At 40.2% G+C, this 27,253-nt stretch overlaps 1 protein-coding gene across 1 annotated transcript; it reads left to right on the top strand.

Annotated features, from left to right (window-relative positions):
• The first annotated feature begins 3,151 nt into the window (after positions 1-3,151).
• LOC4350396 (serine carboxypeptidase-like 3) lies at positions 3,152-25,765 on the top strand. The gene is made up of 13 exons (XM_015760273.3): positions 3,152-3,344; positions 3,439-3,584; positions 3,677-3,876; positions 3,966-4,068; positions 4,130-4,167; positions 4,636-4,737; positions 4,837-4,920; positions 7,186-7,338; positions 7,566-7,637; positions 7,747-7,868; positions 16,853-16,966; positions 17,094-17,139; positions 25,474-25,765. The coding sequence occupies exons 1-13, from the start codon at positions 3,205-3,207 to the stop codon at positions 25,555-25,557; spliced, it is 1,404 nt and encodes a 467-aa protein (XP_015615759.1). The 5' UTR covers positions 3,152-3,204; the 3' UTR covers positions 25,558-25,765.
• The last annotated feature ends 1,488 nt before the right edge of the window (positions 25,766-27,253 follow it).

The raw sequence follows: 27,253 nt of genomic DNA, 5'->3' as shown, positions 1-27,253 counted from the left end.
GCTGTTTCGTGGAGGTCTTCACACTGGGTGGTGGTGTTGTTTCGTACCCATGTGAGTTATACTATTGTGGTAACCCAGTCTATGTGATCGGAGATCCCGTGAATTGGATCCTGGGAAGAACAAGCCATAAGTTAACTGAAGGAGAGTACCAATATAAACCCTCTCTAAGTGAAGATGCATGTACTCTCGTGAGCTGCAAGGCAGGTTGGCTATGCCTTAATGAGTTTTGTTGGCTTTAATTTGCGAAGATGCTGTCCTGCAGAGCATTCTTGAAAGAACTCACCTTTGTGAGCTTGACTGTTGGTCGCAGTCTACGGAGATTTTGGATGAATCTTCTAGGAAGCTTACTAAAAGACCAAGGAGTATGACTTATACGCTCCAAATGAGGGGTAGTTTACAGACGGTCTAGTATCAGATAAGACTCTGAGTAAAATTTGCTTGCACAAGACTTGCAATGCAAGGCATAGTCCATTGTTCAAGTTGTGAGTAAGTGTAGCTTGGAGTTCTAGATGGATGTTCAACCTTAATCGGTCTCCATCGAACCGTTGGTCTATAAAAAGTACATTGGAAAAGGAAAATCTCAGTGAGATTTTAAGATTTGGTGGGGGATTGTTGGAATTAACAGATGGGTCTTAGTCCACTTGAAGATTAATTCTTTGGAAAATCACAAAAGCCCACCTCATGTGATGGTATGCATGGGGAGTTTAGTACCACCTTGCTTATTCTAGGAGAGGGGGACCTCCTTAAAAGGGAGGATGCCTTCCTAGCCACTTGAAGCATGTGAGGTGGAGAGAAGAGGCGAACACACCCGCGCGCTCACTCGCCTCGCCTGGTCCACCAAAATTGGTTCCTCACCCTTGCGCAGATGCAACCTCCTTTTGTAGTTTTGTTTTGTTGTAGGAAATTCGGATTTGTTTGTTTTGGAAACATTTCGAAAAATCCGGTGCGTGAAAATGGCGTGGAGTCCGGATAGGTTACGCGCGATTTATCCGGTTCGGTTACACGGAGTGGACATCGTGTGGACGCCCTGATCAAGCGACCTTTCTCTATATAAACTGAGCCGCCACCTCCATGCAACGACACAAAATCAATCTAGGGTTTGCCTCCACGCAACAACATCGTGCGGGCACCCTGATCAAGCGCCGTCGCTCGTAGTCTACTCCATCCCGCTCGTAGGCGTGCACCGGCGATCGGGAGAGCAAGTCTCCGGAACCTCTACCTTCGATGTCCTGCATCGGGAGAAGGCGGCAATAATGTTTTTGGGAAGCGCTTCACGTGACTGTTCCCTGTTCGACCACGACGGCTCATCTTCCTGTTCGTTCGCGTGCTCCATGCTGTCGTCAACGCACACAGTACCCTCGGTACGTGTTCAACGTGTTACACATATTTGATCTGTTCATGTTTTACTGCTTAGTTTACATGTGTAGATCTAATGATGCGTTCATGCTAGTTTACATCTGCAATGTCATAATTTATTTATGGAATAAATTAAACCATTATGTACTTATAAATTTAAAAATCGCTGACGTATATCAGCACCTACAGGGGGCCACGCTAGTCAAAAATTGCTGGGGAGGGGTGAATTCCCAGCTACCTTTAATACTTTCGGTTGCAACGTAAGACTTTTAACTTATGTGGCGAACTTATGTGGCGCTGTATTAAATGAGAGAGATGAAAAAAAAACTTGGTCTTATACAACACATATCTCAAAGGGAAAACCAATACACTATTGCTGCCCCCAGTTTTGGAAACAAAAAATATATTTTGTTTCCCTATACCAACCCCTAGAATAACAGTTGGTACATACAAAAGGCTCCAAAATGTAACGTACCCAAACTCTAGACCTTTAAAATTTCTTGTCAAGATAGTTGAAAGATTACTTTTATATTTTTGTGAGACAAAAATTTTCATTTTAAACATAGGTGAAGATAAAACCAACCTTTATATGTAGGAAAATGAGAGCAAAATTAAAACCTTTTTCATTTCTAACCTGAGATTAAAAAAAAGTGCAACCATATGTGTAATTATGCATACTTGCATAGGACATAGTTTAACTTGAGTCTTTTTTCTTGTGCATTTGTATTTTTGGTTGGCATGGCATAATAGGTCTGATGAACATGATTAAAAGCTAACTTCACTAAGCAAACCTAAAGTCATTCTTGAGGTATAACTTTAAAGACATGAAAATGGAGTTAAGTAATAACATGTCAGGTCAAGAGAAATCCAAATATAATTCTTATAAAATTTAGATGCATTTATGCATTGGAAACACACATATAAAGAAAGGTCTTGCTAATTATCAAGAACAATCCATGCAAGACAAAATCATGAGAAAATTCATGAAAGCACAAATCAATATAATCAGCTCACTATAATTTTTACTCAAATTAATATTTAAATTTCTTAGCTCAAATAATTCAGTCAAAGCAGTCAACTATAGGATGTAAAATTTAACTTTAATCTGCTAAAAACATAACTCACAAAAATGTGCATTAAACTGCATAGAAGTGTATGAGTGAAATAATTTATTCACATACTAGGTTAATTATCAAGAGCAAATATAATTTTTCTAGAGTTTATTTCTTCTATTTAGACCTCCTAAAATTCAAACAAAGTTCTGGTGAGCCCATATTCTCTATTTGTCTGACAGCAAACTACACATAATTAGTACAACCAAAGAAAATAGAATCTAGATAATTTCATCTACCTCCGGAAAAATCCACTATAAATTATTCTGCACAGAAATTAAATAATTGAATTACTAAAGTGAGGGAGAGAAATAATTCAGGAAAATCGTTGGAAAACATCTTCCACTCATGTTCCTACCCTTACCTCTCTTACCCACATAGCTACCATCGACCTGGGCCCATCTAGCAGCTCCTTGGCCACGCGTCGACCGGTGCCTAGCCGTGTCCGAGACATAGGAGTTTCGAGAAATGCCATCATAGAAACGATTTTGTAACTCAACAGCACGGAATAGACGGAACCCTAACAGAGATGGTATTTTTAGAATAAAATTGTTAGTACGATGATATTTCTTGGAACTTACACTTGTCCATGGTGTTTCTGGGACTTAGACGCTTGTCAATGGTATTTCATAGATTATCTCTTATTATATATGTAAGTCTACCGTCTATTCCATCTAGATATTTCTTTAGAAATCGCTCATGGTGGTGCTGTGCTGTCCTGTCCTTGAATCCGACGATGTCCCTCCTCCTCCTCCTCCTCCTCCTCCTCCTCCTTAGCTTATTCTCTGGTGTGTCCGCCGAAGTGCCATTGACGCGGACGCATGTCACCAGCCTACCAGGCTTCAACGGCGCGCTCCCTTCCCGCCTCGAGACGGGGTTCGTACGCCAAAAGTTCTTCGCCATCATGTTCTACTTGACCATGACCAGGTACGTGCTGCTGCTGATGTGAGTCTTGTCGTCGATCGATCAGATATGTGACCGTCGACGAGGAGAACGGGGCAGAGCTGTTCTACTACTTCTTCGAGTCTGAGGGCGACCCCGGCAGCGACCCCGTCCTCCTCTGGCTCACCGGCGGCGACCGCTGCTCCGTGCTCAGCGCCCTCTTCTTCGAGATCGGTCAGCAACCCAACAGCAAACAAGCCCCGTTGTCACCCAAGAGTGTCAGATCATGTGGTAAATTCATCGCGTAAGTTGCGATTACCCCGCAGGCCCATTGAAGCTGGTCATCGAGCCCTACAACGGCAGCCTTCCGCGGCTGCACTACCACCCTTACTCGTGGACAAAGGTCGCCAGCATCCTCTTCGTCGACTCGCCGGTCGGCGCAGGCTTCTCCTTCTCCAGGGATCCCAAGGGGTACGACGTCGGCGACGTCTCCGCGTCACTGCAGCTCGTGAAATTCCTCTCCAACGTAAGCCCATGTTCTAGTTCTACGCAATTAATTGGCTGTATTTTTCGACCATTTTTGTTCCAAGAAACGCCTCTGATCGCCTGTTTCAGTGGTTCGGTGGCCATCCTGAGTACCTCACGAATCCGTTCTACGTCGGGCGAGACTCTTATGCCGGAAAGATCGTCCCATTTATCGCGCAGAAGATCTCAGAAGGTTTTGCATGTTTCGCAGCAATTACGACTACTTCACAATTTAACGATTCCCTGTTTTTCAGATATTGAAGCGGGGGTAAGACCGACTCTTAATCTCAAGGTTAGCCATCTGTCTGCCATTGATTAATCGCAGAAGAATCATTACCATGGTTAATACGCAGTGGCTAATTAACAAGTAAAATTGCAGTCTCTCGTCCTTATCGAAATACGTCCTCGTGTACAACTTGCATCTAACTGTAGTTCATGTACGGTCGATCTTATAATACGGGCAGTAGTCCAAAACGTTACCATCGTTCTTGATTAATAATGTTTGTTCATCATATAATAGTACAAATAAGTTCACCTAAAAGCTTTGACAAGTTTAATTAGGACTGACCATTCGTCTATATGGCTAGCTATATCCATTTATAATTGTAGGAACTGTTGTTAGAGATAGCAACTGAACTAAATACTGGCGCCAATTTTATTCAGTAACTAGTCGAATCCAATACCAATATCCGGTCTCTATATCCATGCATGACAGATTATGTACTCGTACTAATTACTTTGCATTTTGAGTGTTATTCAGGGCTATGTAGTAGACAATCCAACTACAGGCGAAAGGATCGACTACGAATCAAAGGTGCCATATCTCCATGGTGTCGGAATCATTTCAGATCAATTGTACGAGGTAATTTTAATTAACTAAACACGCTTCCCATTTATTATGTCATCAGTCCAATTTCATTCAGACTGACTTTTTACATTTCTTAATTACACCGGCCTTAAGACAATAATGGAACGCTGCAAAGGGGAGGACCACAACAACCCCAAGAACGTGATTTGCAAACAAGCTTTGACTAGGTTTAACGATGTAAGGTGACAAGTACAACTTCATTTTTTATCATCCTTTTGACTTCTTTTTCCCGGTTCAAATTACGTGCATGGGAATTTCTGTTCGAATCAAGGGAAACGTCTAGAATTCGTCCTTTTGGTTTAAGGTCCCTAGGCTTTCACCAAAGAACAGTTTTGCTATAAATCTATCGTCAAATTTTTTCCTTAAAATTTGACGTTTTTTCAACTGTCCGATTAGCACCTGATTAGGGCAAGGCACATCCCACGGTTCGTGCGGAAGAGACAGCAGGGCGCACTGATGACCAAGTGAAGTACTGTATGTATGCATCTTTTTCTAGCTTTGCCACTGTATAGAACGAAAGCGATTGAACGATAAAACGTCCTTAATACGGGTCAGAGATCTCCCGTGATGTCTATTTCGTATGAGCAGCAGTGTTTTAAAAGTTACATGCAAGTTACACTAGAATTAATGTAAGTTACAATGTAAACTATAATTGTACTATGTTTCTTTAAAATATAAAACTACAGTCCTATATAACTAAAATTACATTTGTAAATTTATTTGACATGACATGCAAGTATATTGTAATTTTGGTAAAAATATTATGTAAGTAAATATGTATTCGTTATTTTCTTTAAAATATAAAATTACAGTCCTATATATAACTAAAATTACATTTGTTAATTCAGTTGATATGACATGTAAGTGCACTGTAATTTTGATAAAAATAATGTGTAAGTAAATATGTATTTGTTATTTTTTTTTGTAGTCCGTTGGATGTAAATCTAGAGATATGAAAAATCTGGGAGATTTTTTTTTGTTAGAAATCACCCGACAAATGGATAGGCAGAAGTCTAAACTTTCGATTTATCCGTCCTTAGACTTCTGGGCTGTGTTCGTTGATTTGGGTTGGGAATCCAACTCCTACACACGGAAAACGGAGCGATTCATTAGCACGTGATTAATTAAGCATTAGCTTATTTTTCTCAAAAATGGATCAATATGATTTTTTAAGCAATTTTCTTATAAAAACTTTTTGCAAAAAACACAACGTTTAGCAATTTGAAAAGCGTGCACGTGAAAAACGAGGGAGGTGAGTTGGGAAACTGGGGAAAAAACTTAGCCATGTATCAGTGAACTTCAGAACCGAACAATATTCATCCCTCAAATTTTCAAACCATATACTCTAGACCCCTAATCCTGAACCACGGTGGTTTCAGTTTAGATGGCGCTTATATAGTACTTTCTTTGTCCCAAAATATAAAAACCTATAACTGGATAGGACGTTTCCTAGTATAACGTATCTTCTACTAGTAAATGTCTCATCTAGTTCTAGGTTATTATATTTTAGAATGGAGGTAGTATCTCGTTAGCGAAAATCATTCAAACGTCTGTCTCTGGTTTCTCTTCACCTTTCACCTTTCCACCTTTTTTATCCTTGTGTTCAACACCACCATGCCCTCTTTGTACCCGGATGCCTGCAACCTACTGGCCATGGATAGAAATAGATCGAGTAGGAAGTAGTAAGTGACCAGATATGCCTCCTCGTTTCTCTGATTGATGCCTTTTGTGCTCCATTTTGTAATTGATCTGATCTGTTCTGTTATGAAGTACTAGTATAAGTAGTAAGTATTATTTTGTTGTCCGTGGAGTTGAGTAGATTACTACATGTGCTTCTATTGTGAGCTCCGGCTAGGTGGTCGATGAGCTCGAGCTGGTGCAGTAGAGTGAGAAAGAGCAACGGAGGAAAAAGCAGAGTGAATGACATTTTTTTTTTTTGGGAAGAGTGAATGACATGTTGACCAGCTGTGTGCAATTTTTTTATTTTTCGAACTAACCACATAACACGTAAGTGCCACATCAACTAAAACCACAATAGGTTAAGGACAACCTGTATAAAATTAATTGTTTAAAAGGTTGAGCGATGAATAGTATCTGGTTTTAACTTTGGATGTTTAGGGGCCTAAAATCAACTTATTGCTATTTAAAACTTCAAAAAGTAGCTAGTATCCTTTTATAGGTCAAGTATGTGTTGAGGCGTAACATCCTGTTATAGCATCTTATTACGATTAAATGAATACTACATATAACATCCATAGGAAATAAGCAACAAATATGGGATGATTCCCGAAAAAAAATTCCTATATTATCTTCTGAGCACACACAATGATTCTTCTGTGCTACCTTGAAATTCACGGGAATATGGGCTACTGTTCCATTGGAATTTGGTGGAAAGCTAGCTAACACGAGTATTGCATTGCTATTCCTAATGTTTCACTGCAGCTACTAAATGAAGTTTCAAAGCCCCACATTTTGTACAAGAAGTGCATTTATATGTCTCTCATCCCAAAATTTGAGAGCATGGACAGAAAGATCCTGAAAGAGGAGCTTGGAATACTAAAGCATCGACCTCCGCGCCCTTCAATACAATGTGTTGTAAGTAGAACTTACCTCAACTATATGGTAATGGCTAGTTATAATCTATGTAAAGTGAGTATAGAAATAATATAGTCGAGGAAGTACATTACTTTCTGAAAATATATAAAATAATATATATGGCATCCTTTATATCCTAAAGGATACAGGAACAGACGCTTGTTTAATTTTATGTTTCTATCTTATACCAATTTAGACCTGAATTAAAATGAACTTTCCTATTGCAGAGCTATTCCAACTATTTGTCATATTTTTGGGCCAACGATAACGTCACACGAGAGTATCTCGGAATCAAGAAGGTAAATTTGTGGTTCCTTCATTTTTCTAGAGATGAATACACGCTTGTTTGCAGTTTACATACAAAATGTATGAAGTTGTCTTCGAATTCTATACATGCTAATATTTCAGGGAAGCGTGGATGAATGGATTAGATGCCACGATAACGATCTACCGTACACCAAAGATATCAAGAGCAGCATACAGTACCATCACAATGTTACATTAAATGGTTATCGTGCTTTAGTATACAGGTAAAGAAAAATTATCACCAAGTTACTTGCTGAAGCTTACATTAGTTGATTTTCAGAAGAAAAAAAAATCTGTCATAGATAAAAGTAAATGATGTGGGATATGACATAGAAGAGGTGTTTTCTATTTGTTTCACTAGTGGATTACTAGTAATCATGCATTTGCAAGGCACGTTTTGGTTATATATATTGCCTATAATCAAACATACTATTTTCTTATATTGCAAATCTGACATCAATTTGCGGAAGCAATTCTACTTCCAAGAGGTAAATAAGTAAGGTGGCATAGTTACTTCACATATATTACAAACTTTACCTCATGAATCAAACTTATATGGTTTAGCAATATGAAATGTTAGAAATAGATTCTGTCTAAAGAATAACAATCATTATGCTTCGAAATCCACATGACAATCTGCAACCACCAGACATTTGGTGTTATCTCAAAAGATAAACAAATGGCAGCACAATCTTGAATAATCGGTAAGATGAAAAAAAGAAGAGAACTTCTAAAGTCAATCTTGAATGGCAGCACAATCCATTCGCCTCACTTGCACCACCATTCCCCTCTAACTCTCCTCTACCCTGCAGCGGGCCGCCATTCCCCTTCAACTCCCCTCTATCTGCAGCGGACACAAACGGGCAACCATAAAAAAACCAAGTACTCAAAACAAACCAATCCGAGACGAAACCTAGTGTTTGCATAAATGAAGACCATACTAATGGTACCTTGGTACCTGCGACCTAATTTTCCGGACTACAGAAAAGGATAGTTAGTAAGAACAAATGATAAAAAAACATATAGAAATTTCGTTTTCTACCCATAGTAAGATAGTGAATAATTGAAAAACAATCCAATTGCTCAATCCGTGATTTAAAAAAAAGAAGAAAGGAAAAAGTGGCACAGTACATTATCACTGAATAATCCACTCAAAAAAATGAACTCAAGTAATACACTGATTTGAAACACATATATATATATATGAGCCAATGTACCCTGACGGAGATATGGGCCCGGGGGTATGTGAAGAAGAGGGGAATTACTTTCCCTTCAGCCACATGACTCTGCAAGTTGGCCCCACTCACACGTCACGCGAGTCGTGGAAGCGGGGGGGGGGGGGGGGGGGAAGGGGGGCGGGGGGCCTCGAGGCATGGCGTCACCCTCTCGGGCTCTCCCGTAGCTTCGCCCCGAGGCCCTCACCCGGCTGCCATGTGGCGGAGGGAGAGAGCGAGAGGGAAGCACAGGCTGAATAGCCATAAATGTGCGACGCCCCAACTGTCCCTCACCGCATTTAATGTGGTCAGGGCAGACGTGCGGCGCGCCTAGCTGACCCCTGTCCATCGGATGTGACCGGTCTGTGACCGGCCTGTCACCGTCATGTCCGATGGATAGGGCAATCGTGTCCTCACGTCGCTCCTGTACCCGGCGGAGTGGGGGTGGGTATGACCCGTCACATCCGAGCGTCACTCGAGGAAGGGTTGTCGCAAGTCATCGTTCATTTATGAGAGAATGACAGGGCTGTCCCCCGTGTCAGGCGGGGGGCGGCGCCGGTTTCCACTCGAGAACCGTTTGTTGCTTAGCTTCCGGGAGAAGGCACGGTTTGAAGCCCAAAAAAAGTGGAGTGGGATCCCCCTCCTATGGAGGGTAGGTAGAGGCGGCGCATGTGGTATCCCCTTGAGCTATAAAAGGAGGACCCTGCCCACTGAGATTGGGGGACGACTCCCAGAAAACCTGAGCTTCAGAAGAAAGAAAGCGAGTGTGCTCTCTGGAGTGAAGAAACCTCTGTAAAACTCTACCATAATCCTAAACACAGGAGTAGGGTATTACGCTTCATAGCGGCCCGAACCTGTATAATCCGACGGCGTGCAAGCTTGCCAGTAATCTTAGGGACGAGCGAGTGGTTTTCAAGAAGCAAGCCTCTGTCTTCTGAACTCACAAGAGGGGGGTCTCACGATTCCCCGCTTTCGAGGATCTTCCCTCGACAAGACTACCTCCTTTAGATGTGATGGGGCATATCTCTTGTGCCCAGTTTCTCGGAAAATAATATATAGATTTCAGATGACTGGAATCATGTACGTCACAAATATGAAACTTTGATCAGAAAAAAGTGGAAATTCTTATGATTATGTCATTCAGAGTTATCAGAGCATAGTAAAATCCTCTAACAACAACATGCTTACCAATGACAGCAAATTAGGTATGTGTCTATGTGAAGCTCTAGTTTTCTAAAAAACATGAATATGTACTTACCTCATGATTTCATTAAACGCGGCCACTACAAATCTTTATAGTAGATGAGATCTTATACTTAATGACTGTAACATCAAAATTTCAGTTCAAGATATTCAGTGCCATAATAAGGGGTGAGATTTGGGGTACCTGTAACACATTTTTAGCAGAAGTTTTTAGCAGTACCTGAACAATCTAAAAGAACATATACATAGATCTAAAATATACACAAACCTGGAATATAATTTTAGTGAAGGAACTGATATGCTTAAAATCCTGGAGTACATAGCCGGAGAAGCCACACTATATTTTTAGTGAAGCTACAAATAAACAACACCAACACAATAGAGATGAAAATGATTAAAAACATATATCAGTAACCCCAGAACTTATATATCGTTTTGGTCTTCTCTTCCAAAAGTTGATTATTCTCCAAAAGGTCATCGAAAAAATTCAAGAATACCTTATAAATTTGACGGAAGAGAAAGGGCCTGACTCTAAAACCAAAAAAAACTCAATTATTTTAGTCCATTGCTATGAGCACATGATTCAACCGAAAATGATAAAAAGTCGAATTGTTAAGCATTTTATCAAGTAACCCAAAAGCATGAGAGAGCCATGTGCATGTACCTGATTAGGACACATCAGAATATCAGAAATTCTTGACTTTTTGGATATCTTCTCACCTTGTTCTTGTTCTTGATGACAGTGGCCATCAATCTAATTACATGTTCTTGATGTGAAATCACCTTAGGGTAAGGATTCTTCTTCCCTGCTATAAAAAGAGAGGAAACAATTACCAAAGGTAACCACCTAAATAGATTGTCCAGCGAACTATTAAATACATGCGATTGTAGAAAAAGGAACACATCAACAATATTACAGGCTTTTCAAATGTGCACATCTTCAGTTTTCCTTAAAAGAAGAAAGTCTGACACATTCTTGAAATCAGAAGCATCATGTATTTACATCTAAAGAAAAGAAGAACAATCTGATAAATCTGCACTATGTATATATATCATAGAATGGAAACATAAGATTGTAGTGCGCCATGTAAATTACTGATTGACAAAGAAGCAAACCCTGCAACCAGAGAACAATATGCAGATTTTGTCATTTAGATAGTGAAGTAACTATCTCATGATGTGTCCAGATTCATCGTCTGACTCCATCAAGGATTCAAAGCAAAATAGCACGCATGTAAAAGAACTCATTTCATGGTTCATGTCTAGCTATTCAGTTCTTCTGAGTGACATCACTCGTATGATTTTGCTCGAAAACAAACATGCTTTCTAATTTGAACACACCGAGATGTTACATCCAATTTCTGAACTTTTTGAGAGTAAGGAATTAGAAGGTTCCACATAATTAGCTCTTATATAAACGTGATCTCACAGCATGCTGCATCTAGAATCTGTTAAAACTGAGTCACTTGTAGTTGTTCACCTTCTCCAAAAAATATCATGATTGAGACGTTATGTATTTATCTATTGAACAATATATCAGCAATTCAGAAACCGGCCTGCGTATGCAGGTTGAACAATGTGATTGTGAAACTGTAAGATCCAAATTAGTTGGCTGCACTGCAACTAATCGTGAGAATGGTTCCAAAATTTTATATTTCCATCTATATATACACGCGATCATTTTATAAAAAAGGTTCCAATAATACCACACTATGTTGGAATAAATGGGCTAGGCCCAATTTAATTCAATTAAAATCTCAAGAGCCCACAAGTAATGTTAGAGAGAATAATACTGCGAAGAGTATGGAATTATTCATGAGATGACGCCTCCCTATTCACCCCAGTCAAACGGGGTAGCCGAAAGAAAGAACCGCATTCTAACTGAGATGGTGAATGCCATGTTAGACACTGCAGGACTTTCCAAGGAATGGTGGGGTGAGGCAATATTGACTGCGTGTCATGTCCTGAATAGAATTCCTACTAAGCATAAGGAAGTAACACCATTCGAGGAATGGGAAAGGAAGAAATTAAATCTCTCTCACCTGCGCACATGGGGCTGTTTGACCAAGGTAAATGTACCTATAGCCAAAAAGCGTAAACTTGGACCAAAGACCGTAGATTGTGTGTTCCTTGGTTATGCTATCCACAGTGTGGGATATAGGTTCTTAATAGTAAATTCTGGAGTACCCGACATGTGTGTTGGTACAATTACTGAGTCCAGAGATGCCACATTTTTTGAGAATGAATTTCCTATGAAAAATGCACCTAGCACTTCTAGTCAAGAACCTATTTTATCCCCTGAGCACTTTGTGCCGATAGAACATATTGATCAAACGCTTGAGGAAAATCCTGAGGAGGATAACTACATTGTAAGAGACAAAGGACTGCAAAGTCTTTTGGAGATGACTACATTGTATATCTTGTGGATGATACTCCAAGAACCATTAAAGAGGCATATTCATCTTCTGATGCTGACTATTGGAAGGAAGCGGTACTCAGTGGATGGACTCAATTATGTCTAATGGTACTTGGGAAGTCGTCGAGCATCCATATGGGTGCAAGCCTGTAGGATGCAAATGGGTTTTCAAGAAAAAGCTTAGGCCTGATGGTACAATTGAAAAGTACAAGGCAAGACTTGTGGCCAAGGGTTATACCCAAAAAGAAGGCGAGGACTTTTTCGACACTTATTCACCGGTTGCTCGCTTGACCACGATTCGAGTACTACTCGCTCTGGCAGCCTCTCATGGTCTACTCGTCCATCAGATGGATGTTAAGACAGCTTTCCTCAATGGAGAGTTGGAGGAGGAGATCTATATGGATCAACCAGATGGGTATGTACTAGAAGGTCAGAAGGGAATGGTGTGCAAGCTATTGAAGTCCTTGTATGGTCTCAAACAAGCGCCTAAGCAATGGCATGAGAAATTTGACAATACACTTAGATCTGCTGGCTTTGTTGTGAACGAAGCTGACGAATGTGTGTACTATCGCTATGGTGAGGGAGAGGGAGTGATCTTGTGTTTATATGTCGATGACATATTGATCTTTGGGACCAGCCTCAATGTGATTGAGGAGGTCAAGGACTTTCTGTCCAAATGCTTTGAAATGAAGGATTTGGGAGTGGCTGATGTTATTCTTAACATTAATCTACTGAGAGGAGATGAGGGTGGGATTACACTTGTGCAATCTCACTATGTGGACAAGGTCTTGAGTCGCTTTGGTTATAGTGACTGCAAGGCAGCTCCTACTCCTTATGATCCCAGTGTGCTATTAAGGAAAAACTAAAGAATAGCAAGGGATCAATTGAGATACTCTTAGATCGTTGGTTCATTGATGTACTTAGCTAGTGCAACGAGGCCTGACATCTTATTTGCTGTGAGCAAGTTGAGCCAGTTTGTTTCAAATCCGGGAGATGATCATTGGCATGCTCTTGAAAGAGTAATGCGCTATCTAAAAGGGACAATGAGCTATGGAATTCACTACGCTAGGTACCCAAAAGTGCTGGAGGGCTATAGTGATTCAAATTGGATATCTGATGCTGATGAGATAAAGGCCACAAGTGGGTATGTGTTCACACTTGGAGGGGGCGCTGTTTCCTGGAAGTCTTGCAAGCAGACCATCTTAACAAGGTCAACAATGGAAGCAGAATTCACAGCTTTAGATATTGCCACAGTTGAGGCCGAATGGCTTCGTGAGCTCCTGATGGACTTGTCGGTGGTTGAAAAACCAGTACCAGCAATCCTGATGAACTGTGATAATCAAACAATGATTATTAAAGTGAACAGTTCAAAGGACAACATGAAGTCATCCAGGCATGTTAAAAGAAGACTGAAGTCTGTCAGAAAGCAGAAAAACTCCGGAGTGATAGCATTGGACTATGTCCAGACGGCTAAAAATCTGGCAGATCAGTTTACCAAGGGGCTAGGACGTAATGTGATAGACAGTGCATCGAGGGAGATGGGCTTGAGACCCACTTACAGTTGCACAATAGTGTAAACCTGTCCATTGTGATCGGAGATCCCGTGAATTTGGATGGCGAAACAAACTATTGTGTAGCTGAGAGAAGAGACCCTAAAATGAGCCTATCTTCATGATGCACTTCTCTTCTAATCTGTATGGTAGGATGGTATACACCTTAATGTGATCCGAGTGGCTTTTCATAAAGCAGAGATGTTGGCCTATAGAACACCTTAGAAGGAACACACCTATATGAGTCTGACTGCTAGTCACAGTCTATGAGATCTGGGTGATCTCTAGATACTCATGAAAAGGCCAGGAGTATGACTTATACGCTCAAAACAGAGGGGATGCAAACGACAGCCTAGTACCAGTTAAGGGTTTGAGTGAAACCTGAATCGCACAAGACTGACAATTCAAGGCATAGTCCATTGTTCAGTTGTGATCTGGTGTAGCTCTTTTCCTAGGTAGAAGTTCAACTTAACAGTCTCCATCGAAACACTGGTATATCTAACAGGTTCAATTTTGAGAACATTTCTTGTGAGCCATGAAATTTGGTTGGGATTGTTAGAATAAATGGGCTAGGCCCAATTTAATTCAATTAAAATCTCAAGAGCGCACAAGTAATGTTAGAGAGAATAATACTGCCTTGAAAATTTAGGTGGAAGAACCTCAACTTAAATAGGGTGATATTAGAGATTCCCTGTTGACCGGTTAAGGTGATGGTTGGACTGCCACACGCATGCGCGCATGCTGAGTCGGCCTCGGCCGTGGGCCGTGGGCGTAGCGAGGCGAGGTGGCCGACCGAGCTGAGCCTGCCTGCTGCTCTTCCGTTTTGTAACAGACGAGAATAAAGTCACCATTAACAAATGAAATTCATTGTGTTGTAACCTCCACAACAAATGAGACATTCATTGTGTTGTAACCTCCACAACAAATGAGAGATTCATTGTGTTGTAACATCCACAACAAATGAGAGATTTATTTGTTGTAATCTTCACAACAAATGAAAGATTCATTATGTGGTAACCTTCACAACAAATGAGATTCATTATGTGGTAACCTTCACAACAAATGAGATTTATTTTGTGGTAACCTTCACAACAAATGAGATTTATTTGTGTGGTAATGGAGATCTCTCTCTCTACATATAACGCAAGGCAGAGGCTCTCAAAGTGTGTGTCTTCCTCCTACTATTGTTCCTTGGCGATACTCTCCTTCTGTTCCTGCGCTGTCTCTCTGTTTCCCCGGTTCTGTTCATCCCGCGCGCAGAGGTGATCGGAACGAGCAGGTGCCTCCGAAATTCCGTCCGCTTGAGAACCTGCACGGGAAGGCGGGCGATCAAGTTTTTGGGTACCGCTTCAAGCGCGACTGCTCTACATCATCTTCACCAACATTATTGCGTTCTCTTATCTATGTTGATGCTTATTCTATATTAAGCATGCTCATATTGTACACATCTAGCACTGTCACTAGATCTACTCAAATTACAAATGTCATGTTTATTGTCTAAATATTTTGGATTAAAATATGGCGAATTATGACCAAATTTTCCAACACACTACAACTAAAAGAATGTGACTCCATGAGTAAATCACCCAAAACGGAAGTTGGAGGGACGACTTGGGTTTAGCGGCATTCAATCAAACAGCTCTGGACAAAACAAGAGAATCTGCAATCAGGTAAGAACTTGCTGCTAATCATTCAAGTTAAAATCAAATAGTAAAATGGAAGGTAGAAGTGATCATACCAATACAAAGAAAATCTAGACAGTGGAAGAAAAGGAGAGTGGAATTTGTTGGTGGAGAATGCCAGCAGGAGGTAGCACCGTAGCAGTAGTGGACCACCCCATCCGTGCCGAGCGAGTCCAATGGCCTCTAACCTCAACCGACCTGATTTGACATCTTGGACCTGGCGTTCGATGGATGAGGTGACACCGGGTTCGATGGGGAAGGAGGAGACGCTGGCCCCGGGAGGGAGCTCGGGGGAGGACGCCGCTGCATCCTCTATTCCTCTGTGAGAGCTCGAGCTCGGGAGGTGAAGCCGGGGAGGAAGTGGGGTCGCAAGGATGGAAGCGGGATCAAGGGGTCATCATTAGGAGGGCGGAGGCGGAGGGGGTGGCGTGGTTTCTGCCGCTGTTTTGATGCTGCGGGAGTCGGTATGTGCGGATGCGGATGGATAGTAGAGAATTAATCTGTGATTTGGCCTGTAGGATTGCTACAGATGAACTCCTCCTTTTTATATTAGTATAGGAATATAACTAGAGATGATTCGGCGATTATGCTTTGAATCATGATTTTTTTTATAGATATTACGGGATCTATTCAGAACACTCTTTTGTGAGAAGTTCGAACCATCCACTTAGGAATTATACTACAATACAAACACACTGTGGTTTGAATTTTTTTCAAAACTGCAGATTAGTAGTGAACTCATCATTGTCTTCAAATAACCAAGCTTGTGTCCATTGAATTAGCATAATTTGCCTCTCTTAATAAAACAGTAGGGATCAATAAAATAAAGCAGTGGTCAAAGTTGCATTTTGGTACTGTTAATGTCAAAATCGATATGTTCACTAGACCAGAGTAGTATAAATTCTGCCATTATGTCTTTACGTGGAACACTTTGAGATCTGTATGCTTAGTGTATTAATGATTTTGCACATATCTATCTAATAAATTATCTGCATGACCATTGCAGCTAGCTAGCCAGCTATGCATGTCCTCTACCATGACTAGAGAGACCGGTTGGCAAAAGGGCATAATGCACTCCAGTGTTCTAAACTGTTTCTTTATCATATTTCTGCATTAATAAAAAAATAACATTTCGGTGCGCAGCGGTGACCATGATACCGTTTTGCCATTTCTTGGTACACAAACCTGGGTGAGGTCACTCAACTATCCCATTGTAGATGACTGGAGAGCTTGGCATGTGGATGGCCAGTCCGCAGGGTGAGTTTTAATTATGTTTGATTAGTTCTGTTGTTTGGCTTACATAATCAAAATGGTTGTCTAATAAGTTTTCAGTATACAAACTGCTTTCAGGAATAACTTTTCTAAAACTTCAATTAATTTGCAGATTCACCGTAGCATATGGAAACAACCTGACATTTGCTACTGTTAAGGTAACAACCCATCAATGCACATCCAATTTTATGAATAATTTATATATAGATATTTCCAAAGGTTGTTGTGAATGGAGTTACGTTCTGATTCACGATTACATATCGTTGATACAAATTCAACCCGCGTCATGATGAGGATTTTTAATCTGTATTACTGCTAATGATATTTACTTTAGTTCAAAGATTATTCTATTTTATCAAAAATTTCTTATATTATTTAAAAATGAAATCATTGGTATGCGAAGAAATCCTCACAACATGGGAAAGACCTTGCCACACCAGTGTTAGCAACATTTGTGGCCCCAAGGTTCATTTTTTAAATATAAGTTCATTGAAGGTTCATTTTTTAATTTATATTAGAAAGGTTAAAAGATAATAAAATTTCAAAAACTCTTTAGAAGGACCTTGATATCACCAAGGGGTCAAATTGGCGTTCCTAAACATTCGATTTGAATCCGGAACATTTGGTCTAAGATTAAGAGTTGTGATCTTATAGCAAAACGTCCAATGGCAAGGTGGTAAATCAAGAACTAACCACTTGCAGATCAAACAAACAACAAATATAGCTACCAAAATGTGTGAAACAAGATACAAAGAAAATAACAATATCATCAACTAGATTAAACTAAGCACATAGGTAGATGAGGCAAATGAAGAATAATAATGGAAAAACACACGAGAGACAAAATCAAAATATTTGTTCTGTGATGTTTAGATCCACTGATTCCATTTCAAAGGCCATGTCTCTTTCCACTCTTATACTCACTAAGGCAACACCAAAGTGCTTCTGATGTTTAGTCTTTATTTCTTCTATTATGGAGGCAAAATCGAAATCTTGACAAACATCCATGCCACACTACATAAGCTTGGGTACTCACCAGCAACACCCAGCCATCTAAAAGACCTTAATGTCCAATATAGTAATACACACATTACAAAATTTCCTATAAACTCAAGTGCTCAGACGATGAAGTAAACTCACTAGCTTACAACATTTCAATCTGTCACTAATTTGATAAAAAAAAGAGGGGAGGGGGGGGATATGTAAGAACTATATGGTCATGGATATGCATAACTCTTTGTACAAACTCAACAACTCCTAAAGGAGGGGGATGAGAGCTTTAAATAGCATCGTTATATTTCTACCCGTTAAGGTAAAAACAATAGGTGGCTGAATTAAAATAACCATAACATCTCGCTCTCAAGTCTGTTTTCGAAATCTTGAACTCTATGTAAAGCTTAATTCGACATCTAGGTAACACAACTAAAACCACACAAAGTAGATGTTAAAACTGTTGATTCTCTTAAGATAGCACTTGGATATGTCACTTTGAGCACCGTCAATAATCAAGGTACAATTCTGCATTCCTCTTGACAGGACATAATTCCTAAACTCAAATGCAATTAGAAAAATAACTATACCAATGAGAACACATGTACTGTCATGGTTATGGATACCAAATACCTAATAGTAGTTGATTAGGCACGGCTGGACCCACCACATATCAAGTCTTATACGGAATTAGGCCTCACTTACGGAAGGTATTCCGGATAAGGAAGGACAAGTAAAGTTCTATATGGAAACTATAAGGACTACTTGGATTGTATCCATATTGGTCTCCCTAGTTCTAGTTGGATAAGGGGACACCTATAGGCATAAATAGACCCCCTAGGAGGAGAGGGAGATAAGCCACAAGACATACAAATCGACACACAAGCCAGGACAAACCAATACGCCACCAGATATCGACATCAGAGATAAGCCTAGACAGACCCCATTTGGTGCCTGTAGAGGCCAACTAAAGGGATCTAATGCCATCTTTGATCTCGATGAGTTCATATTCGAGGAGGAAGACTACCCTATCGTCGACTACGTGTTAGTGATCCATGCCGCCAAGTCGATGACAGCTAGATAGGTTTTCCCAAATATTGTACTTGTGTGATTCAGATAAATAAGAGCAACATCGACTTCGGCCAACAGGAGTAGGGCTATTACCTGTCAGATAAGGGGTCCGAACCTATATAAAATCCTTGTTTTCATCTCTTTTACCTCAATCTCGCATATACCCTGGTACCAACGATCCCCATACCATCCAAATACCCTAGCCGAGACCTAAAAGGTCGACATGTACGTCATCTTCTTTCCTTATCATGAGGATTGCCTTGATGAATTATCACTTTCGATTTTAGCTAGATATTCATCAATATATGAAGTTTGACCACTTCTATATCTTCATGCCACTTGATGTCATTCAACAAGTAAAGTCCAATCTTTACCCATTTTGCAGTCAAACTCGATGTGGGTCCACCTATGAATTACATCTTATTGATCTTCACCATTTCATCTTGCATTCTTTTAATGGTTGATGTGGGTTACTCATAGATTCAACTGACCTCGGGTGGACCATCACGGCAAAGCCTTCAATCATCCTTATGAATGAAATGGTCACGGAAATTACCTACTGACCTCGTTTCTGACCATTACCGTTTCTAGACATATATAAAATTTAACTTATTTAACTTATCTAATTTATTTCAACATCTGATTGATGTTGACACTGAATAGTTCAATTGATAAATATCATCAATTCCCAATTGATCGAGCAACATTTCTGAAGAGATCTGCCCCATTTCATCCCTACTCGTACGCACCACCAAATTTGGTCAATTGGTGGCAATCACTTGCTTGCCCTTCACCATCGCATGGCTCATCATGGCGGACATGGCTTACCCATCGCCATTTTGTTGTAGATAAATAAAAAGCTATGTAATAGCTAACCATGTGCACGTCGTGTCTCCATGCTAGCACTTGTAGTAGTCATTATCAATTGTGGCCAAGAGATGGTAACTAATCATGAAAAGAACATTCTCCAATGTAGTCGTATAACAAGTGTCAATGTTTTATATCGGTATAATAAAAGGGGTAGCACACGGGACCTAAAAATAGATGGAAGTGGAAGATAAGGGTTTGTAGAAGTTCAGGCCTGCCCAATGCAAGGTATTACCATATTCCTATTTTAGTGGATTGTATCTATTGGGTGTATTGATCTTGATGTTGATCTCATGATTTGATTGTGGGTTGTGTATCTCATTTCTGGTTGCCCTCGATGGGGCTCCCTGCCAACCTTATATAGGTTGGAGGTGCAGGGTTACAAGTAGGAAACCGAATTAGATATTCCTTTGGTTACCTTACCTATACATGGTATTATTTGGTTGGGGCTATATAACCTTGCTTGGAATACAAGAGGTAACATGGCAACTGTATTCTACTCTATTTTATATTACATTGTAGTCGGATACCTAACTATTGTTATTTGTTATGATCACAAATAATTCCACAAGCGCACAGATATCAATGTACAACTTCACCATAGATTATTTCAAGGGTATCGAATCATAAGGAACATGTGTGTAATATCTAAAAAACATGTTTGTCCAAGGACAATAACTAAATCATAGGCGGAGGATAGAGAAGTTTCCGAAGGGTCAAAATTCTTGAATTAAGTTTTGGTAAAAGTCTATCACTTGCTTTGGGTACCGGCTCTCCCCTGGCACACCAAGCAAATCTGGCCAATAGCTCTGTGATGTACCCGAATGTGAAGGATCATAATGGACGAACAAGGCTGTTATCACATGCCGCCTACCTATACAATCCGTGGAGCACACAACAAACCAAGGTAACCTCTAACCTAGACACTACGTCTACGTTATCAATTACTACACTAGCCTCGGTCAAGAACTTTTTTTTCATCCAGAGTCTTAATACTATAGCACTTAATACAAATACTAAGTGACGAACCCACAGTGATGAGAATATGTAATGATCTAAATCACCCTAATCTTTAAATCGTGCTTTTATGCATTTTCTAGAAATTGTAAAAACCAAAACGAGCCTCAAACAATTAAAAATATCAAGATAGAACTCAAATTGGCTTGTGGGAATTGTTATTGAATTTCTCATGCCTCCAAATATTTAAACAAATTTTACTCGAAATTTCAGCTCGCTCTAACAAATTTTACTGCCACAAACACTTTTATTAGAGTTTTATAACAAGAAAAATAAAAGAAAATCCTCTCTTCCTCTTGCGCCGAATCTGGCCCAAGGTGTCCTTTTCCACCCTCTTCACCCCTCCTGGTCTAGGCCAGCCACCTCTTTCCCCTCCCTCCTTCCGGGCCTCCCCCTTCTTGGCCCATTCTTTCCCTCCTTCCCTCCACTTGGCCTGCTCCCGCACGTGCCCCATCTCCTCTTCCCGCGCCCAGCCGAGCCCGAGCACTGTGTGCGGCACACGCGAGCGCTCACCCTCACGCGTTGGTAGGTGGGGCCCATGGATCAGCTCATCCCCTACCTCCAGCCACCGCCGCATCCTCTCACTCCTCCAAAAACTCTAGCTGTTTCTCCCCAAATCCTCAGCAATCAATCCATCCGTGGTTTTCAAACTAAAGTGGTGGAGTTAATACCCATTAAATCCTCTTCAATTTCCCCAATTGCCCCCTTGATTATAGCTCCCAATCTCCACGAATTGGCCGCTCCTCCCTTAGGTCTTGTTCGTTTAATCCCCAAGAGAGGTGGAACGGAGGGGATTAAGGAGGAATAATTCCACGCCACAATAGGTGTGGAATAAATCACCTCTAAATCCCCCTCAAACCTTTTTTTATGTAACCCCCCTCAATCCTATTGTGGGGGAGATTAAATGAACAAGGCCTTACCGGTTTCCATGGCTACTGGCGGGATTTACGGCGCCATTCCGCCACTCCCCTTGGACCGTTCTCTCCATCGGCCTATAATACAGAGTTCTCTCCCTCCTATCTTTCCTTTTCCCCCTCCCGAGCTTTGTTGCCGTTTCCCCACTCTGCTCCTCTCTCTCCTCCGAACTAGGTGTTGTCCAGCAGCCTATTTCTCCTCGTCGACGCTCCACCTTTACCTCACCGCCACCTTCCTCCACTCTGTGAGGACGAGCTCGAACTCGGCCACCGTTTGGCTTTGCCCAGAGGCCACCTCACCGCGTCACCGGCCTCTCCTTCCTCCTTGTTGAAGAACCATATTATGAACTTATGAACTGTTTAAACTTAGCCTTTATGCAAATGAACCATATTATGCCATTCCTTTGTTACCCCTATGCATTATTGTGCATCTCCGATATGGCTTGCTAAGTACCGTGAGTTGTACTTATCATTTCTTACATCTAATTCAAAAGATGGATATTCTGGAGAAGAAGGCTTGGATGGCTAGCTCGTATCACCGTCAAGTATATCTAGTTGTTGTTTCCATAAGCTTCCGCTATCATTTTGTTTATCTTAGAGTGTAAGGGCCTATGCTCACTCTTTAATAAAGTATTATATTTACGCTTCCGCAAGTGTAGCTTGTAATACAACAACTTTGTTATTGTTGTTATTGTACTCCGCCTTCCTGGGACAGGGATTAATACAATTAGTTTTTGGGAATATGGTTGTATTTCTCCGGGCATGATGAAATTTATCCTACATAAATAAGAAAACAAAATACCCGAAAGAAATCACGTATACTTATATAAAAAAAGCATTTGTCAAGGTAAAACTGTGGAAAGAGTACCAACAACTCCGGCACTCCTCCAGAGCTTTCCGTCACGCTCTTGCCATATTCTAACTCTACTAGAAGGTTGCCTAAATATGTGTTGTGTTGTGTTGAGTGTAAAGTGAGAAGCTCCTTTTATAGGGTCCAATGACGGCTGTGGTTAATCGGTCTCACACATAACCAACATTGGGGACCAATGGGGGAGTGCCACGTAGAAGAATGCGATTAGGGGTGCCATTAGTGGTTCGGTCGAACCACCTCCACCGCCCCTAGCCACAGACCTTCTCTGTGAGGATTGCAAGTGGGCCCCTATGATGATGATGCACGATGGATAGGCTTGAAATATCACTACACCATGACACAAAATCCCCAACGGAAAATCGGTTGGGAAAGACCACATTCAAAGACAAACTGTCGGTCGGCAAAAGTTTTCCTAACCAACTTCAACAGTCATAAGATGTCTAGTCGGCAATGACCGATATATTTTTACCGACCGACCATTAGATCCCGATGACAGATTTGCCGACAAACATTATTTTTTCCGACCAACATATTTTTCCCAACCAACCACAATTCCCAACCGATGACTGGCCAAAGATATTACAATTGCCGACCCACATTCAGTCCAAGAACTCAGTTTCTTCTTTTTTTCACATATACAATTCAATAATATACGGTGAATTGTATTTCAAAACTTCTTGAACACATGGAGCATAGGGAAAAACTAATAGTCACACCAAATAATGAAAGTCTCACTTTATTCATTCAACGAACTGTATTACATAGTTCTTCAAAAGCTACACATAAATCCCAATATTCTCTAAGTACAAAGAAGTTCCTAGTAGCAACTTTCCATCTAACAAGTTCTATCCATTGTACAATGTCTTCATCATCAAGTGAATTTGAGCAACAGGATCAGTGGTTCCTCTAGGACCTCCTCCTGCAAAAAGGAACTAGTTTAGTCAAGTAGCTGAACTTTTAACTAAATGTTGCTAACAAAAAAAATATTCTAAAACACTATGTCAAGTACTCTAGTTGCTTCCAATCATTTGGGGCTCTAAATTCTCCACACGCATGATATGCTTCAACAAGCATATAGGAGCTTCTTCCCATTATTTCAGTACCATATATATATTTTTCAAGACTAAGGGCCTGTTTAGATCCATTTGGAATGGCAAATGGCAAATGGCAAAAGTTTTGGTAGCAAAAGTTTTGGCATTGCAAAAGTACTAGTTGGTGTTTAGATGCATGTTAAAGTTTTGCCATTCTAGCACTAAAGTGAGAGAGAGAAAGAGAGAGGGAGTGGTCCCAAAGCATTTTTTGGCACAATTTGCTACTATGGACTAGCAAATGCCAAATGCCAAATTGCCAACTTTTGCTACTAGTGTTTAGATCCAAAATGGCAAAAAGTGCTACAAAATGGTAAAACTTTTACCATTTTAGAGGATCTAAACAGGGCCTAATAGAAGTAAAACCAAGTTTGTAAAATACTACAATAAATAAGTAGTAGATAGCAAGCAGTAAACATCGATCGGATCTAAAGTACAATGTCCATATATTATATTCTTTCCAACTTGTGAATGTAAATCCACGGTACCAAGATAACAAAATTGGAGTTCTCTTCAAATAAGATACAAATTTGTAAAAGAAACCGCATATAAGTGGTTTTGGTCACCGCCTTACCGGCCGGCATCGGTGTCCTAAGATTACAGAAGCATACAAACTCAACTGTGGTTGAAAGCTTGAAGCCACTGCCATGCTGGAGCAGCCGATGCCAGTCATGGAACAGCAAAACAAAGTCCTCATCATGGAACCTGCAAGAAACAAAAACAACAGCCTGAGATAATCCTATGTTCATATATTTTAAAATTTAAATTTTCATTAAATACATTGCACATACATGATTGCAAAAATATAGTATCTGGGAACAAATCTATTAAGACAGGCATTGCTACGATTACATGAAAGAGCTTAAAGACCACGTGTTTCTTAGGCAAGGGTGATGTATATGACTAGTGAATCTATGCTTATGTGGAACCTATGTCCAACATCAGTAGTCAATCTTGAACAGAAAAATAAAACTAATAAATCATAAAGTACAATCTGCACACATAATGTCGAAGTATCAAATATCATATTTTATAAGAAAATTCAGGTATTATAATAACAGATAAACTAGAAGTTTAAAGCTCCTTAGTCCTTACCTTCAATAGATCAAACATATAATATCAAACAAGTTATCCATCAAGCATGTCATTTTGAGGTGCACACAGAACTATACTCTATTTTCCCACATTATCAACCTTCACACGAACAATTAAAACTGAACATAACAGTGATACTTGCCGTTATTCTCTTCATTTCGAATCTCAGGTCTCAAATCGTGTATCTTTGTTCACTCCGCCTCTGGATTCCTCTGCAATTTTGCATATAAGAGAAGCGAGAGCATCACATCAAACATCTTGACAAATCTGCCGCATGCAAGTGGGTTAGTCACCGGAAGTAGTGTTGCTTGTGAGATTACAGATACGTACCAACTCGTGGTTAGTAATAATTCCTACCATTAGGTTTGGTGTTTCATTTTATTTTCTTTTATGAATGATTTGATGGTCAGATTTGGTATTTAAGGATCGTCAAATAACCATTTTGTCCGCAACAAGATAAAGAAAAATAGTAGTTTCAAATTGCTTGATATATTTTGTTTACGCTTTTACTTTTTTTATGAAATGTTTAGGCTTTTACTTTTTTTATGAAATGTTTACGCTTTTTCCTCAATCTATCAGGGTGGTGGACATACTGCACCAGAGTACCAGCCGGGGAGATGCTCAGCCATGTTTAGGCGCTGGATTTCAAACATGCCACTGTGATAAATTAATGATTATGCTAGCCGGCTAGCTGTACAGTGTACACAATATGATGGATATGTATTTTCTCGATTTCTGGTTAATTAATTACCTTGCACCATGCTGTACCAGATTCTGAAATATCGTACGCGGTCGAGGCAGATAAAGTTTTTCATGGAACAAGTCATGCTGGTGCCATGTGCCAATCCTGAGCTAGTGCTTGAAAACAAAAGCTTGATCTGTCCAATCATTTGAAGAATTTTACTTCCTCTTTATCTTCAGGTGCTAGTTTTCGATGAGGTATTTTAATATTTTGTGATTATTTTATTGGCTGCTCAAAGTTTGGCAGATATATTCTAATAAAATAGATACCTACGTACTTTGGCACTCTCAGGAAATTGAGACAATAATCTAGGGATTTTGAATAAACCAAGCGTCTAAACTATGTTTATAATTTAGTCCGTTTAACAGGAGAGAATTTTTATGCATATTGAAAAAAAAAAGAAAGAGCACTACCAATACATCTGGGAAACCGATCAGACATAAGGCGTCTATCAAACCGGTCACAAATTTCGGTGGTATATATTCTAAAACACTATTGTTTTAAACTTTTAAAGCAATATAAATTATTTGTCTATAATTATATACTAAAAGTTCATACTATAAACGCTCCTAAGCATATGATGCTCCTGCAAATGCTTCAAAGAGTGTCACGTGGTTCTTTAAAAAAAACTACTCGATTTCCCTTAAACCATAATACCCATTATTCTTTAACTATTAGATTTATGTTTAGAGATATAGATAACTCAAATGGATCGGCAGACCCATTACAGGGCATTTAGTTGGGGGAACTATTAAGAGTGAATGGGAGTTTGAGGGATGTGGGTGGTTATGGCTGTTGTTTGTTTAGTTGATATTAGTGAGCGTGCACGTGTAAGACATGTTGCCATATATTGAATGAAGTAAATTGAAAAAAACAAATACATCCATCGCTTAAATCAATCTTAACCCTACAGGTAAACAGTTCATACTTTCAGAGACAACTCGGTGTGGTTAGTGCATCAGATGCAAATTATGTGCAGAAGAAGTGTTTTCTGGCAGGTCATATTGAGCACAAACATCTTGCAAAAAGCACATAACATTATATTCTAATTCACATTTATTTTTTCTTCAAATAAGAATCTTAAGGGTAAATAAAACTCATAGAAGAATAATCTTAGTGTGTTTCCTTAAATTTATTGAACCCATAGGTAAAATAAATAAAATCATTGTCCCCACTACATAAGATTTTTTGAATTGGCAAGGATCTCAGATCAATCTTGCTCCCATAAGTATCAGGCAAAATTTGCTACAGCACACTTAAAGATTATGGTCTTTGCTGTGAGACACCCGAAGATCGTGTATTTGCCCTTGGACACCGAAAAATGTGGTAATTTGCTGGCGGACACTCCTCCCATTATTTTATTATTTCCGGCTGAAACGGTGAGAGAAACTTTCCTAAAAGACATTTTGCCCATGGGCCATTTGTATAAGCCGACCAGGTCCGGCTGCAACCAGATATGAGAGAAGGAGGAGGAGGCAGAGCAGCCATGGCTCCCTGGCCGTGCTCTGCCATGGCGGCGGCGCAGCGGCGTTCGTTGGTGACGGCGCATGGCTGCCGCGACGAGCGTCGGCATCTGCAAGAGGAGATGGAGGCGAACCCGGTGGCGTGGCACGGGGC

This window comes from Oryza sativa, chromosome 11 (assembly GCF_034140825.1).
Source record: "Oryza sativa Japonica Group chromosome 11, ASM3414082v1".
Taxonomy (NCBI): Eukaryota; Viridiplantae; Streptophyta; class Magnoliopsida; order Poales; family Poaceae; genus Oryza; species Oryza sativa.
The sequence above is the reverse complement of the archived record's forward strand: the minus strand, read 5'-3'. Positions and strand labels throughout refer to the sequence as shown.